This window comes from Salvia splendens, unplaced genomic scaffold (assembly GCF_004379255.2).
Source record: "Salvia splendens isolate huo1 unplaced genomic scaffold, SspV2 ctg178, whole genome shotgun sequence".
NCBI classification, from domain to species: Eukaryota; Viridiplantae; Streptophyta; class Magnoliopsida; order Lamiales; family Lamiaceae; genus Salvia; species Salvia splendens.
Genome location: NW_024598817.1, coordinates 1 through 17,908, shown reverse-complemented (window position 1 = coordinate 17,908; position 17,908 = coordinate 1). Strand labels below are relative to the sequence as shown.

General features: G+C 32.9%; 2 protein-coding genes across 7 annotated transcripts; one reads left to right on the top strand and one right to left on the bottom strand.

Annotated features, from left to right (window-relative positions):
• Nucleotides 1-391: 391 nt before the first annotated feature.
• Nucleotides 392-1,814, bottom strand: LOC121789229 (FCS-Like Zinc finger 7-like). Its single transcript, XM_042187733.1, has 2 exons — nt 1,499-1,814; nt 392-735 (listed from the first exon to the last, which is right to left on the bottom strand). The coding sequence occupies exons 1-2, from the start codon at nt 1,744-1,746 to the stop codon at nt 549-551; spliced, it is 435 nt and encodes a 144-aa protein (XP_042043667.1). The 5' UTR covers nt 1,747-1,814; the 3' UTR covers nt 392-548.
• Nucleotides 1,815-10,701: 8,887 nt separating this feature from the next.
• LOC121789228 (protein SOSEKI 5-like) lies at nt 10,702-14,469 on the top strand. Of its 6 annotated transcripts, none has more exons than XM_042187730.1 (5): nt 10,702-10,878; nt 10,954-11,038; nt 11,541-12,258; nt 14,085-14,127; nt 14,234-14,469. In XM_042187730.1, the coding sequence occupies exons 2-5, from the start codon at nt 11,028-11,030 to the stop codon at nt 14,338-14,340; spliced, it is 879 nt and encodes a 292-aa protein (XP_042043664.1). In that variant the 5' UTR covers nt 10,702-10,878; nt 10,954-11,027; the 3' UTR covers nt 14,341-14,469. The 6 variants fall into 6 exon arrangements, with proteins under 6 accessions (XP_042043664.1, XP_042043661.1, XP_042043666.1 ...); XM_042187731.1 differs by having other exon boundaries at nt 10,703-10,837; nt 10,927-11,038; XM_042187727.1 differs by having other exon boundaries at nt 10,954-12,258.
• The last annotated feature ends 3,439 nt before the right edge of the window (nt 14,470-17,908 follow it).

Genomic DNA, 17,908 nt, shown 5'->3' with positions numbered 1-17,908 from the left:
ATTCGGCTATTAGAGTTGTCGAAGACCCAACAATTCGACAGCTCAGCTCCAATCTAAACGGATTCACTTCCATTTTTCATCCAATAAAGAACTAAAAATGGAAGCTACCAAGCTTTGTTGGGGCAAGTTCAATGTATATGGCACATTCCATCATCCCCAATCTACATTTATTTTGTTCTTGTGCTTTTATAAGAAATTAATTGACAATTTTGATGTTTGTACCAAATTTCCATTCCACCATTGTGCTAGATACTTTTTCAGTCTTATTGCCGATACGAAGGAGCCGCCAACTTTTTTTTTCGTTATACAAGATGCTTGCGCGTTCCTTGATTCCTCCCCCCTTAGAAAGAAGCATATGCGCGAACAGTAGTGGACGAAGCGAAAACGAGAATATCGAAAACATAATTAGATTAGTTCACTCTTTACCAACATCCTTACACTTTTTTGCAACCATATATTAAACACAACGCACCATTAATACGACTAGGGACCTAATATTCCATCCATGCAAAATATACACCTAAACACAAAAACCACATACTATTATATTAGAAACTTAGATAGATCAGCTTCATATATTTTTTAGGCTGCCGCCACAGTCTCCGCTTCCACGGCAGTGGCAGCCTGCTCGGGTGGTGGATTTCGCCACCCTTAGCCGCGGCACGCCTCTCTTTGCTTTCGTCTTGGTTCATTTGCTGCTCTCTACACTCCAAGCTACAGAATGCTGTGTCACCCCTATAATCATGGACCAATTAATTGAAATTGACCAATAATTAGTGATGATTTATTAAGCTATGGAACCAATAATTGATGCATGTGAAACAGGGGATTCTCATCATAGTCCTTATTTGAATTAATATTCATGACCAAAATTATAATAAATGTGTTACATATATCAACCAAAATTAGTCTCTATCGAAGGCTATTTTTTGTCGACGATGGTAGCATGTATTATGTACTATTATAACATGATACATTCTTCTATTATTCGACCAACATAATTTATGAGACCATTTATAACTAGAGATTGGTTTTGTGATGCTTCAAAGAGATAGATCTTATCTAAGATTACTCAATAATCACAAGAACATATCATTCACGTAATCAAGAGAATATTTCCATATAAAGTGAGTTTATAATTTATAAACATTACTAATATTACTAACAATTGACAACAATATCGATCATAAAAAATGTATGGATAGTATTAAATTAGAGAATAAGCTACTTTATGTGAAAGGAATTCATTTGATCATTAATAAACCAATAAAATTTGATAAAAACATAATTAAATAATTGATTTCAGGAGTATTTTTTATTAAATATTTTTTATTTGTTGAGTCACTTAACAAGTGCTAATAAAACTGAAAATTAGCAAATTTAAAAAGTAAGTTACGAAGCAATTTCCGCTATTTCCGGTGATTTTTTACGACGACGGCAGCGGCGGCGGAATGGTGGTGGTGGAGTAGTGAAAAAGGAGAGAAGACGGAGGAATTACCTATACATATAGATATCGCGACCGGGCGCCAAACTGCGGTTGCAGAGACCGCAGCTCCTGAGAAAATCCGGCGTCTCCTCACTCAAACCGCCGGAAAAAGTCCTCCTGACGTGTCGCGGCGACAGCATGTGATAGAATTCGCCGCCGATCGGAGGAGGCGGCGGCGCATCCGTGGTAGCGACGTCGATGGTGAATCGAGACATGCTGCTGGTTCTCGCGAAAGTAGGGCGGCTACGCTTCCCCAACATCAATTTTCGATCGGAATTCTATCACACTTTGTGCGTGCGTTTGTGTGTGTGTGTGTGTGTGTGGGGAGTTTTTGGGGGGAGAGATAAAGAGATGGTTGGAGTGAATCGTGGCCGTTGGATGTGTTGCACATTTTTCTAGATGTCCACGTCATCATCAGTTTCTATTTTTTAATCGGTTTATATTGTCATTTGTTTTTTTGTTTTTTTTTGCGCTGATTGGCTATGAAAAGAGTAGTTATTGAACGAAACGTATATTAGCAAACATTTTTTAATTTTGAAAATATAATTCTGATTTCGAATGCGATTGATTTGATTAATCACAATTTTGTCAAACTTCATTATATTTACTTTGCTTATGAATTTGATATTTCATAAAGGTGTTTTTATGGATGTTATTTTTGTGTTATGAATTATTCATGTTAATTTTACCTTGTTATTAGGATGAGAGTAATGTCGAGTCAAATTAAGTCAAACAAGATATGTTAAATTCATAAATATTTATGAATCTTTTATAGTAATAGTTTTTCAAAATCTCCCCATTTTTGAGAATATTGAATTTATATCTTGGTCGATTTATTGAATCTGATAATGCAATATTGCAATGGTAAATAATTCATGAAAGGCGGTTCTAATTTTCTCTTAATAACAATGTTAATATTTATTTGTTTTATTCTCCAATATTAGGGTGAATCTTAGAGGGTAGAAGCTCAGAAATATTTTCGAGTAAGTTATATTTTTCTACGGCTCATATATAGTACTCCTATTTGACTATTGAAATTTAGATATACTTTCGAGTGAATTATTTTTTCAATAATCCACAAACATACAATGGGGTGAAATAAAAGCTCACATGATAATATGTAAGTAAATTTTACCTATTATTCATTTGATCAAAGTATTGAACTTCACTCTCTCTCTCTTTTCAACTTTTGACTAGTCATCTCAATAATTTTGAGCTAAATTATTTCTTTTAATAAAAATTTGAACACACAGTTTAGTTGACTGTTGTCTTTTTGTTCTAGCTTTCACTAGTAAGGTCGGCAATTGGCATTGGTAATCGTTATACAATTGACTATACATAAATAGAACCGACTTATGTACTTTTACAGACACATATTTATGGTAGTATATTTTTGGTAGCACCAATAATTGACAAAATTTAAATCACACTAATATTTTGAGAGTTCGATTTTTAGAATTGGGGGAAAAGAATTATTCAGTCCATTGCTAATTCGAAAAAGATTGAATTTTAGTGATAAAAATAGATTAAACATATAAAAATAATGTAATTTTAATATTTTAGTATGGTGGAATATGGCAATGTGGTAAAAAAAACCTTTATTCATTTTTAAGAAACTATGTGAAATAAATTATTTTTTAAGAAACTATGTTTATTAGACTAGAAATAGTATTTTGCTTTTACTCACAAGATAAATAGTGTATATTATAAAAAAAATTAGGGAAAAATGGCAAAACGTCTGACTCGTTTTCCCTTCAGCCAGGCATCTTGTACGTCCCACCACCCATGTAATGCATCCCTCCCCCAACCGATCCCGGACGGGCCATCATATCGTTGTGGACAGTCTAACTTTTCTTTCCTGTCAATAATTCCATCACGAAATAGCGTGTAGTGTGTCCTACTTAGTCAAAAATATGTAGACATGTGTGATAAAATGCTTATTTTTGATAAATGACCTTTGATGCATCTTATTCACATTGTATTTTAATTTAATATTTTCATAAAAATGGTATTTGTATTTCACCAATTTTTTATTTTTTTATATTTCTTAAAAAAACATGCTAAATGCAAATTAAACTCAAATGTGAATATATAATTAGAATGGAAAATGGGTCACTCTATTGTTTTGAATCCCATATATAATATGTGTGCTTCGTATGTTTCCAAATACTCCTACTAAAACTTCAAATTAAAATATACTCCTATATGAGTGGATTCATAGATTAAAAATTGTTGTATTTGTAGAATTGATAGTGGCATGGCCAATCTTTCTTTATTAGGTGTGTAGCCCATCCAGGGTTGCAGAGTCAGTGGGCTGTCAATCTTTTATATTTCTTTTATTTTTCCCAAAATAAATTTCCAAAGTTTGAGGGAGAGCCGACCAAACTCACTTTTTGTTATCTATTTAATTTTTCAATTTGAAGATTATTACACACTTGGTTCATACTAATTGATCCGGTTATTCTAGTAACCGATGAATTAATTATACTACTCCTTTTTTACCCTAATTTTACAACATCACCTAGGTCGTTATTTAGGTTATAAAATCTCAAAGTTCACAATTTTTTTTATATAAAAAGTTTACTTTAAAAATTTTAATATTCAAATTACCAAATATAGAGAGTATAAGTTTAACAAAATAGCCGATAGCATCTCAATAAAGCGAAAACAAAAAAAATTGAAATAAAAACAATAAATACAATACTCGTAGACAATCATACCCGGAGATAGGATGCACGTCCCCTAGGTTTGAAAACACAATATTAAATCCCAAAATTATAAATTTTCTCAATTTCTATAAAATGATATAGTTAGGATGTTCGATATTGTTTAATTAGAATAAGTTTTTTTTTTCTTTTTAAAATTTTTTTTTCTTAATTTTAATCACACAAATTATCTCAAGTATCATCAAATACGTCATTTTGTCATTTTGTATACGTATGAGACACTTGAGAAAATTTTAAAATTCATAATTAATATTTCGTTTTCAAACATGTTGAGACTTATAACTAGAATTTGGACGAAATTCATGATTAAAATGGTTATAACCCTAATTTGATTTCTTAAATCGATAATTTAAGGACGTAAATAGGGAGTATTGCTGATTTATTTATTCATTTCAAATTACATGTATTTAATTAGGAAATTATGCACCTACATATATAGAAGCTATCTCCTTCAATTATTCGTTCCACTTTATTAGATTGATATGTTTGAGTGTATGGGACACATTCAAAACTTACTAGAAAAGTTTTAACACAAACAATGAATTTGAACAGCTTCTTAAGTAATACTCTATATTTAATAAACGATCTAATTGATTGAAATTCAAGCCACTTAATGACTCAAAAGAACACCATAAAAATATTATTCACCATTCTCTTAAAAAAATAAACGTGACGCAAGCATATTACCACCATCCCATAAATCCTGTATATTATAATGATATGACATAACAATCAATCTTCTCTTAATATGGTCACTTCTCTAAGTAGAGTTTTTGACAAAAAAAATTAAGTATGTGTATGATATTTTCACCTTTTTTTTATTCTAATGTTCAAGAAAGTGACCCATATATTAGAAAATTGTGTCACATACTAGACCGGTCACCTTGTTAGGCAATGCTAAAGTCTTATAAAAATCATTTTCAACATAATTATGTGACAAAATGTGTCTATTATTGGGGTCGGGCATTATAGTGCAACTTGACATAATGTGACAAGGCTGTAAAACAACATAAAAGATAAATAAATAACTAGTGAATTTTCTATGGGATTAATTAACATTAACCCAACAAATTAATTATGGGATTAGTGTTGTCATTGGAGGGACCCTTCTAACACCACCAACAACTCATGTACTCGAAAAGTGGGTGTTAAAAGCATCACCATTCCTTAAATTAGTTAGCCAATTGCTTAGAATTTTGTGTTATGATACTTTAATCTTGTTTTTTTCTGATATAAAACACAAAGTATAGTGTCTACACAAAACTTTCGTATTTTTTTCATTATAATTATATTACTCTCTTCATCCATTATTAAATGTCTCATATTTTTATTTTGAGAAATCAGTTATTAAGTATTTTATTTCATTTTTAATAAATAAATCCACATTCTAATATTTCATGATTTCATTTACTACACTTTAGTACTATAAAAGTAATATATAAAGATAAGATCCTCATTCTATTAATTTTTTCTAACTTAGTTTGTATTAGTATTTCCTAAAACTTATTCATTTACTAATATGAACATGAACATGCAAGAAAGATATGTTCGTAGAAACAGCTTATAAGTTTGTGTATTTTTGTAACAATTCAAAATGAGTTTTATTGCTTAAAAATACATCAAAAGACACACACAAAAGACACACAGACAAGCCCATCCTCAAGATCAGCCTAGCCCATACCCGAAAAAGAAAATCTACTAAACAAGAGTCGAAAAAGAGAAATAGAAACAAGAGGAGGGAAACATCCGACAACAACCATCAAGAATCGACAATCCACAGTAAACCAAAAAATCACGAGAAACCGACACTCTATACACCCCTAGCTCATCTAGCATCATTTGTAGAAAACTAGCAAGTTGGCCTCAAAGATAAATACTCCACTTAATGATACCTTATGCCTATGAGCTATGGGGAAACCCCTCACACCTTCTTCACCAAAGTAGTCTTCGCTCATGTGCCAAATCCTAAAGTTGCCATGTAATTAACTTTGATATTTAATTTGTGCATCAATTTCTTTTCATGCTACGTGTAGTTCAACGAAATGTTATGGATACGAATATTATTATATGATATTGAGATAATCAAAGTTGCAAAATTATTGATAATCGTATTATTTCCCTCGTTATTATTCATGTTTCTCAGAACCCATGTTGCTCTTACATTACGACTACTTTTAACGACCTCGTTACCAAAAATACCATATAAATATTAACAATAATTTGAGCCTCCAACATTAAATTTTTTACTTTGTAAATTTCTCTCCACCTCGATCTTTTTTACTTTGTAAATTTGCATCAAATTCATATTATACACTACCAAGATATTTGGAAGTGGATGAATGATGTGATAATACATTATATTTTTCATAATTAGTAGACGGAGGGACTAAATAAAACAATTGAACACATTGAAATGTTACAACAAGTGAATGTATTTAATGATGCCCTAAACATTACACAACATAACAATATATTTTCTTAGAGGAATATTTCTTTAGGTTCTTTTCTTAATTAGTTTATTGTTCGGGGACAAAATTAGTACTCCCCCGTCCCATAATAGATGACATAGTTGGAGAATAGCAAGAGATTTTAGGAGATGTTAGTTTTGTGTGTTACATGAAGAGAGAAAATAATATATTTATATTAATGTTTGAGAGAACTTTTTCCAAAAAAAAAATGTAATATATTTTATGAGACAAACTAAAAAGTAAAGTGTGACATCTATTATGAGATGGAGGGAATAGTATTTACATAAGTGTATATAACAATCAAGGATTATAATCTATGACTATTTATTTCACTGGTACTATAACTAGCTAGGGTGAAATAATAGTTAAATATAGAGTATCACAAGTTCCCAACTATGAGATTCCAATCAATTCGAAAAGAATCATTGATGTTTCCTAACAACTAAGCTTATTGTCACTATATTCTTGGCTATGTTTGTCCACGTTCGATTGCTTTTGGTCTATAAAAGATTTCTTAGGAATGTTATGTAGCATTGTAGATCGTATCTATCTAGCCTTAGGGTTAGTGGTGCTAATTTGCTTAATATCCCAACCTATACTAAAAAAAACAACAATTTTATCGACTAAAATTTCTGTTGATTATAATTCCTATATTTACCAGGAAATTATTTTTACCTTTGCACTACGAGCTTCCGGATCCGTTGGAAATTTCTTAGGTAATATCGTTTCCGTCGGTAATCCAAGTTTTTTTAGTTCTAGATGTCTCTCACATTTGATATTAATAAAATTTTAAATTATAATTTGCATTCTTATTTTATACGATTTGTTTATGTGAAGATTGTTATGAAAAGCTATAACTACATTATTATTTCGACACCCTTAAACTAAAATAGTTTCTAAAATTATCTTTAAATAAATATTAGCTTTCAAAATTTGAATGATTTTATGCTATTGAGTGTTTAATCATCTGGATGACACGTTTTAAAGTAAAAAGGAAAAAACTACTATTAATATCTTATATTCTTAAACAATGATTTTATAATTGATCACGTTTTTAGCAATTTAGATTTCTAATTATCTGTAAGTATTTAGGATTCAAAATATGAATGATTTAATTCTATTGAGATGACACGTTTTAATTTAGATTTCAAATGTGTAATTGATTGAAGAAATTGATTCATCAAATTTTTAATATTATTGGGCTATCAACTCATGCCCATCTGTATGTAATTGGGCTTCTTAAACACCTTTACATAACCCAAATACCCAATTTTCTGGGTGATTTGGCCCATAGCCCTCAATTTGCTGTAAACAAATTTATTGAACTTGTCCATTACTTCTCTCTCATCCTTATAGACTTAGGGCATGTTCACCTTCCATGGTATGGAACAAATAGAAATAAATCTGGATTTGATTTATATACATGGGGCCCACATAATCGAATAAATAGTAACTCTATTTATAAATCAATAAATTTAAAAGATATTGGTTCCCAAAATCATAAACTTTGGCCAAATTTCGATATTTTCCATGAACTTTAAAATTTGTCTAAATATCACAAATGTTACATGTTGTTTGTTATTTTCCACGGCAGGTCAATTACCATATTCGACTAACTTACGTGCCTTTTTTTTATCCTATTTGACACTACTAAATCAACGTGGTTTCTAATGTGATTTTTTTACCCTACTTGCTACGAACTTAAAAAGTTGAAGGGACGAGTAAGTATTACTACTTTACATTGAACATAGACTCAATATTTTCACATAGAGATGGCAATCAGTTTGGTTGGCTCGGCCTGAGCCCGCCGGGTCTTTCCTCTGAACCATGTCCGGCTTGTCCATAACCTCCCGATCCCTCTACGCTTAGTGTAAATCGTCTAGTACTCTGGGCCAAGCCAAGCCCAGTTTACATTTTGTCCCTTTAGCACGGCTCGGTCCCGTCCAAAACTCTACCTAACCTAAAATAGTCTGATTGCAATCAAGTGAACTTATTTGTTAACAGAGATTTGGCTTAAGCTATGTAGTAAACATTTTATATTGGTAATGAATTCAACTAGATAATAGTATATGCTAAAGTTACATTTTGAAGGTTAGAGTTGCTGTCTATTTAAATAAAAAGAAAAATTGTTTATTCTTAAAAGAAAACAAATACTCCCTCTGTCCGCGAATAGGAGTCCTGTTTTTTCATTTTAATCCGTCCGCGAATAGAAGTCCCGGTTCATTTTTACCGTAAATGATAATAGGGTCACACATTCCACTAACTCATTCCACTCATATTTCATTTAAAACTAATATATACAAGTAGGACTCATATTCTACTAACTTTTTTCCACCCACTTTTCTTAACATTTCTTAAAACTCGTGCCGCTAAGAAATGAGACTCCTAATGGCGGACGGAGGGGGTACTCTGACTAAGTTAAAGCTGAGATATTCTCAAGTTTCACAATTTAATTTGAATAATTAAATTAGATTCCACATTAATACCCATAACAAAACATGGGATGAAACAAGATTCGTGACAAGGAGAATCTAGTTTAATAGGCCTGCCTTAATTGGGCCTCTAAGCCCAATGCTGCGGTAGATTCAGTAATTTCAGAAATTGTACAGAGAATCCAATTGGGCTAAATCAGAGAGAGAATATTTGTACAACTAATTAAATTTTGACTAAAAAAACATGAAAATAGATATGGTATATCCCTATATCCCAGTCTCTTCTACATTATTCGCTCTCATACCTAATTTTATCTCCTCTTTAACTATTTATCTTCATTTTTTCAAAACAAGTGTGAAAATGAAATGTCTCGCTACGGATTACTTATTAGTACTACTTATTACATGCACTGATCATTGAAATTGAAAATGTAGTGAAGGATATAATAGTATAAAAATTGTAATTCATCCCTAAAAGGTAGACATATTAGATTGGGAAAAGTGTGATTAATTTCTCCAATCACAAATCATGAGTATGATTGAAGCAACGAGCGTCAATGAAGTTAATAATTACAAGTCGATTTAGTAAAAGTAAAAGCATACACAAATGATTAGGCAGTTGGTGCAAATATGGAATCCAAAGCCATATAATGGATAATTGATAATGATTAAAGATTTAATTAGGTTCCCAAATTCAGACTTTTGAATATAGAATTTCAGAAGTTGTGTGTGATTTTGCATCGTTTAGGTGAACGTTGACATATTTTATATTGTTTTATTTTACTAAATTTATGTTAATGGGACTGAATTGTCACATATCAACTGCATTAACAATAAATATCAAAAAATTAGTACAACTACCTCATTTGATAGATTAATCTTTGAAGAAGAGTTGTTCTATTTGGTTAATAACAATGATATCAAGGTTAACTTATCACTTGTTACACATATGTTGAATGAGTTCTTGTTTGATATATAACCATTACATTTTATTTAATTAGTGAAAATTAAAGTTGGATAATTTTCATTGTTCGATTACAGAATTAACTTATTTATAATTTCGAAGATTAGAGAAGAACCGATACATTCTGAAGTTATGTTGAATTCGACTGATTTTTAATAATTTTTTTGCATTCTGCCCATGATGTCCAAAACTAGCTATTTCCTCACAATAATTTATAGTCCACTATTTTCTTTTAACTACCAAAATTGAACAGAGGAGCCACACATTAATGTCCCAACCTAAAAGCTTTTAACTCTTAAAATTAAAACCGAAATTCCAAGAAAAAAAGAATAGGAGTATATCATTTATTCACCAATTCGTTTTACATGGATTGATTGAATAACGAATAATTGGGGGAAAAATTATATATTTCTCTTGAAACTATTTTTATACACAAGCAATAACATACTAGAAATACCTAATTAAAGCCAAAGTCATTTCTCATACAAAATTTCTTAATTTAAAGAATATTCATGTACTATTTAATTTTCTTGTTATGTCGAATATGTGTAATCAAATATTTATGTGTTTTACTATATAAGACTACAGATACAATTAATCTTACATAGAACATTCAAGTCTCTCATCTTTCCCATCAACACCTTCGTTTGAAAGTTTTTTTTTTCAATTCCCACTCCTTCAATTTTACATGAATTGTACATTTAATCAACTTTTGCATTTTATTTTGGTAGATGTGTTGGATCGGCTCAAAGTGTTGAGAGGTAAAGGCATGCCTTCCCTTTAATCCTGGTCCTGCAAAAAGGTAATTATTAGAACTATTTTTTTTTACCTTTTTACCTTTGATTTGTAGAGATAAATTGTGATTTAAGGAATATAGGAGCTACAAGAATGGGTATGTGTGGAATGATTTGGCTCAAAATGATGTGATTTTACCATCGGAAGGAGGTGAATATGTGCTCAAGGTATGTGAAGTACTTGTCGACTGCACTGGTAAATTAACTTCATTATTTTTTTCGTTAAAATCATGAATTTTGGTCTGTCCTATAATTTTTAAAATTTGATGGAAATTTGGATGTTTGGATCTGATTATTAAAATCATGAATTTTGGTCGAAATTTGGTCCGACATATACTAATTTTTAAAATTTGACGGAAATATGTTTAGGTTTGTTTGTTAATTATGAATTTTGGTCGAATTTTGTTCTGTCATGCATTATTAGACACAAAGTTTAACGAATTGGGGACATTCACATCCGTGCAACCGATATTAGATACGATTTGGTAAAAAAAAATCTCATAGTAAAGTAATGGCGACAAATTTGAACTTTATGATTTTTTCGTCTAATTTCTAAATTAATCATAATTTGACCGAATTTCATTGTTTTTTTAGACCAATTTGTCCATAGAAAGCACACTTTGTTTGTTTGTCACTATAACAAAATCCAATTGAAAATGATGAATTTTAGAGAAGCTGCACCACCTACAATTCGGCAATGTTCAGCAATTCCAGCACTAGGAAGCAAATCTGTACCCTGCAAAATGCCGAAATCCATCTCCGAAGCAGGAAATGATGAACGTCGAAGAGGAGGAAGACGAAGAATACGAAGAGAAAGGCGCGACGCACACCACCTGTTCGAGAGGCGTCTCCACCGAAAAGCCGAGGAAGAAATCAAGCACAAGCACTCGCTAATGAGCGGCATCAGCCCCCGCACCGAGCTCAACCTTGACACGAACTCGCTCTCCTCGCCACCCTCCACCACCTCCTCCACCCCCTCCGACAACCCCCAGAGCGACGGCCTCCCTGCCCCCAGCGAGGCTGATCCCATCGGGAGCGAGCCGATGCTGAGCAGGAACTCCATGCTGCTCAGCCTCATCGCGTGTGGGGGCACGGGCTCGTTCAGGAGGGCCGTGCTCCCGGCCTCTGTGAAGGAGCACGTGCCCGGGAGGAAGAGCTGCAGCGGAGGAGGCGGGAGTAGCCTTCATAAGGGGGTGATGTGCAAGGCGGCGAAGATGGCGACCGAGGATGAGCGGGTGATGATCAGCTACATGTCGGAGAATCCGAGGTTCGGGAACTCTCAGGCCGAGGAGAAGGAGTACTTCAGCGGTAGCATTGTGGAATCTATGACAAATGATTGTGCGAACGAGCCCGTGGCTCAAGAAGTCGTCTTCGTACAATCAAGAAAGGTGAACTATATTTCATGCCATTCGAAATAACACATTTTTTAATCGGGACAAGTGTCACGACCACATCTTACTAGTGATAGTAAGCGTGACTATATCGTGACTAAATAAAAGTTAAAGGTAGGAAGAGATAAGCGTAGATGGTGAGTCAAGTTCAAACATTAGTTTCAAATGCGAAAGTGGTACATTGCCAATCAAAATCAGAGTACGATAACTAGGTTTATGAAGTCTTAATACAAAATTACTAGTGTAGCGGAAGAGACCAAGTCAAATAAGTATATGTGAAGACACACTTCTTTAGGCATCTTAGTACTACTTATTATTGCCATTGCTCAACACTTTGCTCCTCGTCCACGTTCAATCTGCACGTTAGAAAAAAAACATACAAGGCTGAGTACTTGATATACTCAGTGGGCACATTGCCAAAAATCATAAGTTTCGTTAAAATTTTGTCAGCCACAGTTGAGCGAGCATGGGGTTTTACTTAAAAAGCTCGAGTCACTAAAATTTCCTTTTATTCATAGAACTGATTGCTCAATCACATAACATAGATACCATATCTGAAACGTATGTGAACCGGGAATGTGGCCAAATTCTACGAGACCGGCCAACTCGAAAGCTAGCTCACGATCCCCATATTTGTACACTAGTCCGAGTAGGGTTTGCGGCCCTACTGGGATCCGAATTCGGTTAAACATAATTGGCATAGCCAAGCAGATAGGTATTCATAAAACAAAACAAAGCAGATAGGTATTCATAAAGCAAAACATGTATAGCAATTTTCACTAAAAGCATGCTAAAAGTCACATTTTAAAAAGAATGCCCACCTCAAAAGCGTAATTGCTTAACAGAAAGTTTTCTTGACTAGGTATTACTTTGCGGAGACGTCCCTTTAGAAAAAAAAGAAAAAAAAATAAAATATACTTAAATTAGGCTTTAGGAAGCCGAATAAACTTAGAGTTAATGCATTCCTAAGTGCATGATCATTTTATTCTTTTTCTTATTTCATAGAAAAGTCCTTGAGCATTATCTTCTATCCAAAATTCAAGCACTAAAATAATTCCAAGGTTTATATTCATCATCGCGGAATTAATTAGCGAATCATTACTCAACATCGATTATTCGATCGAGCAACTTAGGAGAGCCCATGATTTAAATTAGCAACTAGTTCATTTAACTTATTCACTTGGCCCAACTAAAAAAAATAAATTAGTCCATTCTTTTCTTTAATACTTTTAGGCTCAAGCTTCTAATTAAACCTTCATTACTAGCCCTCTTCTTCTTCCCATTTATGTCCCTCGGCCCAACTAATTAAATTAGCCACTGTTATGAGGTTCCTAAAGCCATGATTCTATATTCTTGAGCCTAGCATGATGTCTTGAAACAAAAGCAGAGGGTGTGGTAGTGTTTTTTTACTGTTTCTTACATATTTCCATCGTGTCATGATTTTGAAATGGTGGTGCTCTAACATGCTTGAGGTTTATATACTACATGATGATATGAAATATTATTTGGAAGGAATGGAAGTGTATTACCTTTTCAAAGTAGTTACTATTTTTCTTTTGATCCTCTGCTCCTAGAACTCACACTCTCAAACTTGCTATGATGGTGAACTTATCAAGGTATGTGGGAGGGGAATTTGAAGGTGGTATGGAGGGGTTCTTATAGGCAAAGGGTAGTGTACTTAGGAGCATTAAGAGGCTGCTATTTCAGTTTGTCCTCATCCCACAACATATCTCCTTTCTCTTTGATCTTGTAGTATGGCAATTGTTGTTTTACTAGGAGATAAGGACTCTTGCATTTTTGTTTTTTTTGTTGGTGTTGCATAGTGTACAAGGAGTGGATGTTGCACGCATTGGCTTCCCTTCTTGGGTAAGTCCTTGGTCCTCCTTTACTAAAGAGGGGTTGTCCCTCATCCTAGTTTAGGCTTGTTTAATTTCTAGTGTCTTATTCATTAACTTTTGTTTGTATCTTGCAGGTTGTACCCATAGGAGGAAGTGCTATTTGGGCCGACCTTCGGGCCGACAGCCCCCCACCAACGAGCCGAACCATCGGGCCTCGAAAAGGGGTGTAGTTCGTGCTTGAAGAGAAAAGGCCTGCTGTTTATTATTCTTGTATTTTTGCATTCCTTCCCAACAACTTGTGTGTAAAAGAAAGTAATTAAGGGAGTATCTTGACGTATATAAAATATAGTCGAACGCTTTTAGTTCGGAAAAAACCTTCATGATCTTTATCGACGTTTGTTATGTTTCATAATTATGAAAACCGTGTTGGTTTTTTCGATTCTCACTTTAAATTTTCTTTCGCAAACTAACAACATTAAGTATCAACAAAAGGGGTAACAAGTTATATTTATTTCAATCGGAACCAAAGAGTGACATTTGTCTAGTTCGACATTAAACATATAAAAAAAGGGTAACAGAAGAGCGGGTCTTACAACAAGTTTCTGTACATAGTTAATTTAGTGTGTTAGTTAGAAAAGAATAAAATAAGAGAGAAAATAAAGTAAACACAATTGTATTTCTTGTTTGTTATTTATTGTCAGTGATGGTCGCCGCATTATCTCTGCCTTCTGTGCCAAGACTGGTTTAGGAGGGGAAGAGGAAGGAGAGGAAGAAGTGAAGAAGGGGCTGATGAGAGGGAAATGCATTCCAAGGAAAAGGAAGTCATCTTCCAAACCACCCAAAAACTGATTAATTATGCAAGTGGAGAAGGTTTAGTATTAATGAAGAATTTAATGTAGAATTTAAACCTACTTATTGCTTTCCCAACTGATATGTAGCAAGTTGAATAACTGAAGTGGTTGGGTTTTATCTATGGAGATAAATTAATTTGTGATTGTAAATGATCTTTCTCAGAGATTTTTATGATGGGGTTGGTTTTTATTAACCTTCTATAATGTTGTAGGATCAATAATCATGAGTGTCAAAATTATCGTGAGAGATGTTTTGCCCACGTCCATCGTTTGTATATATGGCATGTTTGTCAAAAGATTCCTCATAAATTCAAAAATGAAATGAATTTTACTCCATGATCTATAACCTCAGCGACATAATGTTAAGATTGTCGTAAATCATTGAGTAGAATTCATTTGAGCATTTTTTATAGAAATCATGGGTTCCATCCTAAAATCAATTGGTGATAGGAGGAGGGGCCCATGAGACTTGGACTTTTTTTCACCTTGGAGGGGTTGGACTTTTTTTTCTAATCGATTGGACAATCGGTCCAATTTTTTTTTTGATCGGTTGGACCACTTGGCCCAAATTTTTTTTTGAAGTCCAGATATACTGCTGGGTCAGTCATTTTTTCGGTTTCGGCCCAGATATACTGCTGGGTCAATTAAATTTGACCCATAGTCGAAGGCCCGCTCTGATACCATGATAGAAATCCATGGGTTCCATCTTAAAACCAATTGGTGATAGGAGGAGGGACCCATGAGACTTATATACTAGTTTCAGTTTTCTTTTGACACCGATGTGGGACAGTTATATGTTATATTTTTAGTTTCAATTGGCAACAATTTTCTTAGTCAACGGCATTTATGAATTTTTGAGGCGTCTCTCAACAAATATGTCATAGCACAAACAATGGACAATATTGGACAAAAAATCTTAACACAATTCTAATACTTTTGCATTGATCTATCAATATTGCAATGGGATGCACAGCAATTTATGCATATCTAAACTTAGCTTATCAAGAGTTTAGTCCTATCAAGAAAGTTCAAATAAAAACGGGAATAATGGGATCACAGCAATTATATCCAATTATATATTTATTTAAACTTAAGATAATTTTCAACACGTGATTAAAATGAGACCTAAGATACCTATATATATTTTCAATCAATTGGAGTATGATAAAATTATATCTTTAAGCATGTAAAATAAATTGAACAAATACCGATCTCATCATGGAGCTACGGTTCCGACTTCCGATGGAACATGAACTCAACGTTTGTCATCGGCACAAGGGCGGTCGAAACACCGTTCTTGAGGATTCCGACGAGCCGAGGATTGCTATACAGTATACTAATATGGAATTAAAATTTTTTTTGTATATAGATTCATTGTATCAAAAGGATGGAGGTGGAGGGGTTTTATATAGATGGATAGATAAAAGTATATAGATTCATTATTTTTCTTGATATTACAAACACATGATGTGTATAATCTATCCTGAATCGTATTCCTGTGAATTATAGTTATAAGAATTCTGTATATTTCATTAATAACATTACTTTCCTAAAAAATAAATATTGTTTCTTAATAAGGGAAATTTTTATTACAGAGTTGGTAATCGGAATAAACAGCAAAATATGCTGTGTTGCAAATTAAATTAAGAGAAAATGCATACTATGATTTAGCATTAGCTTAACTAATTATTTGGGCTTTCATTAGTATGCGTTAATAATCTGGTTAGCAATTTTGTTTCTATTTGGACAAGCCCCATCGAGCATTTTTTTTCCTACGTTTTATTTTTTTATTTTTTTTCGTTCTTTAGATTCTTCAGTTTTACTTATTAATTTATAATTTTTTTCATTTTCAAATTTCAAAATTAATTTAAATAAAAAAAAATTGTTCTTGGACTCAAATAGTAACCTTTTTTTTGGAAACGCTTTAGACATGTTAATGATGCGTTTTAATTTTCAATTGAAATTATTAGTTTTATTATATTCATAAAATATGAATAGTGTGATTTTTAAGGGTGGGTGAATAAAATAAAGATAAATAATTATAAAACTAAGGGTGAATTGCTTGTAATGTCATGAACTTTCCCAATAGTTTGGTTTTCCCCGTAAACTTTAAATGTTGCATGAAAAGTCATGAATTTTACCGAAGTATGTAAATTTCTCATCCGACCCGACCCGATAGATATCCGACACATACTTATCCTACATAGCACGTCGGAGGCGTGACTTGGCAAAACTCCACTAATTCTAATTGTTTCTCTTCTATCTTTGTAATCTCTGACCTTTAACTTATCACAAACATACAAGTAGCACAAGTGAAAATATACAAACCAAATTCCACAAATTTACATAAACACACAAATCAAATTCCAAAAATCGAATTCCGCATAAAATTAACATTAATTCCACAATTCGAATTGAACCCTAAATTTGCCATTTGTCAAATCAGCCTCTGGCACGCTATGTAGGATAAGTTTGTGTCGGAAATCTATCAGTCGGAAAAATCAAACTATTTTGAAAGTTCATAACTTTACAGGCAATTTGCCCGAAAACTAAATAGTTGGGACTTAGGCGTCCATATTGTTCGATTCTTGCGCTACAGCATGTGTCATGCACGTGGTCCCAATTTCATGATTCAACAATGTCTTATTTCTCAAATTGCACGCAAAATTGACATTAATTACAAAGTTAATGGTTTACTCAACTACATTTTATAAGTATGAACTATCATTCAATATTTATTATTCTTTCTTATTTAGTGGTGTAATCATTCAATACGTTAAAAGCTGTAGTCTTTGGATCTGTATTACTACTTGATAGCGTTACGCCAAATACCTCAACATAATTGACAAAAAAACTTGGTGTATTTAATAATTTAGTTTTATATTTAATTGAAAATAATATTAGTTTAAACTTTGGTTTCATGAATTCCAGTCCCTCCCTCCTCCCCCATTTCTTATT

What these genes read in the sequence shown, in the direction of transcription:
- LOC121789228 (XM_042187727.1), top strand. Translation starts at nt 11,527, where the DNA reads ATGATGAATTTTAGAGAAGCTGCACCACCTACAATTCGGCAATGTTCA. An exon ending in TCTTCGTACAATCAAGAAAG is followed by an intron (nt 12,259 to 14,084) that starts GTGAACTATATT and finishes GGTGTTGCATAG; the next exon opens with TGTACAAGGAGTGGATGTTG. An exon ending in GCATTGGCTTCCCTTCTTGG is followed by an intron (nt 14,128 to 14,233) that starts GTAAGTCCTTGG and finishes TGTATCTTGCAG; the next exon opens with GTTGTACCCATAGGAGGAAG.
- LOC121789229 (XM_042187733.1), bottom strand. Translation starts at nt 1,746, where the DNA reads ATGTTGGGGAAGCGTAGCCGCCCTACTTTCGCGAGAACCAGCAGCATG. An exon ending in CGCGATATCTATATGTATAG is followed by an intron (nt 736 to 1,498) that starts GTAATTCCTCCG and finishes CCATGATTATAG; the next exon opens with GGGTGACACAGCATTCTGTA.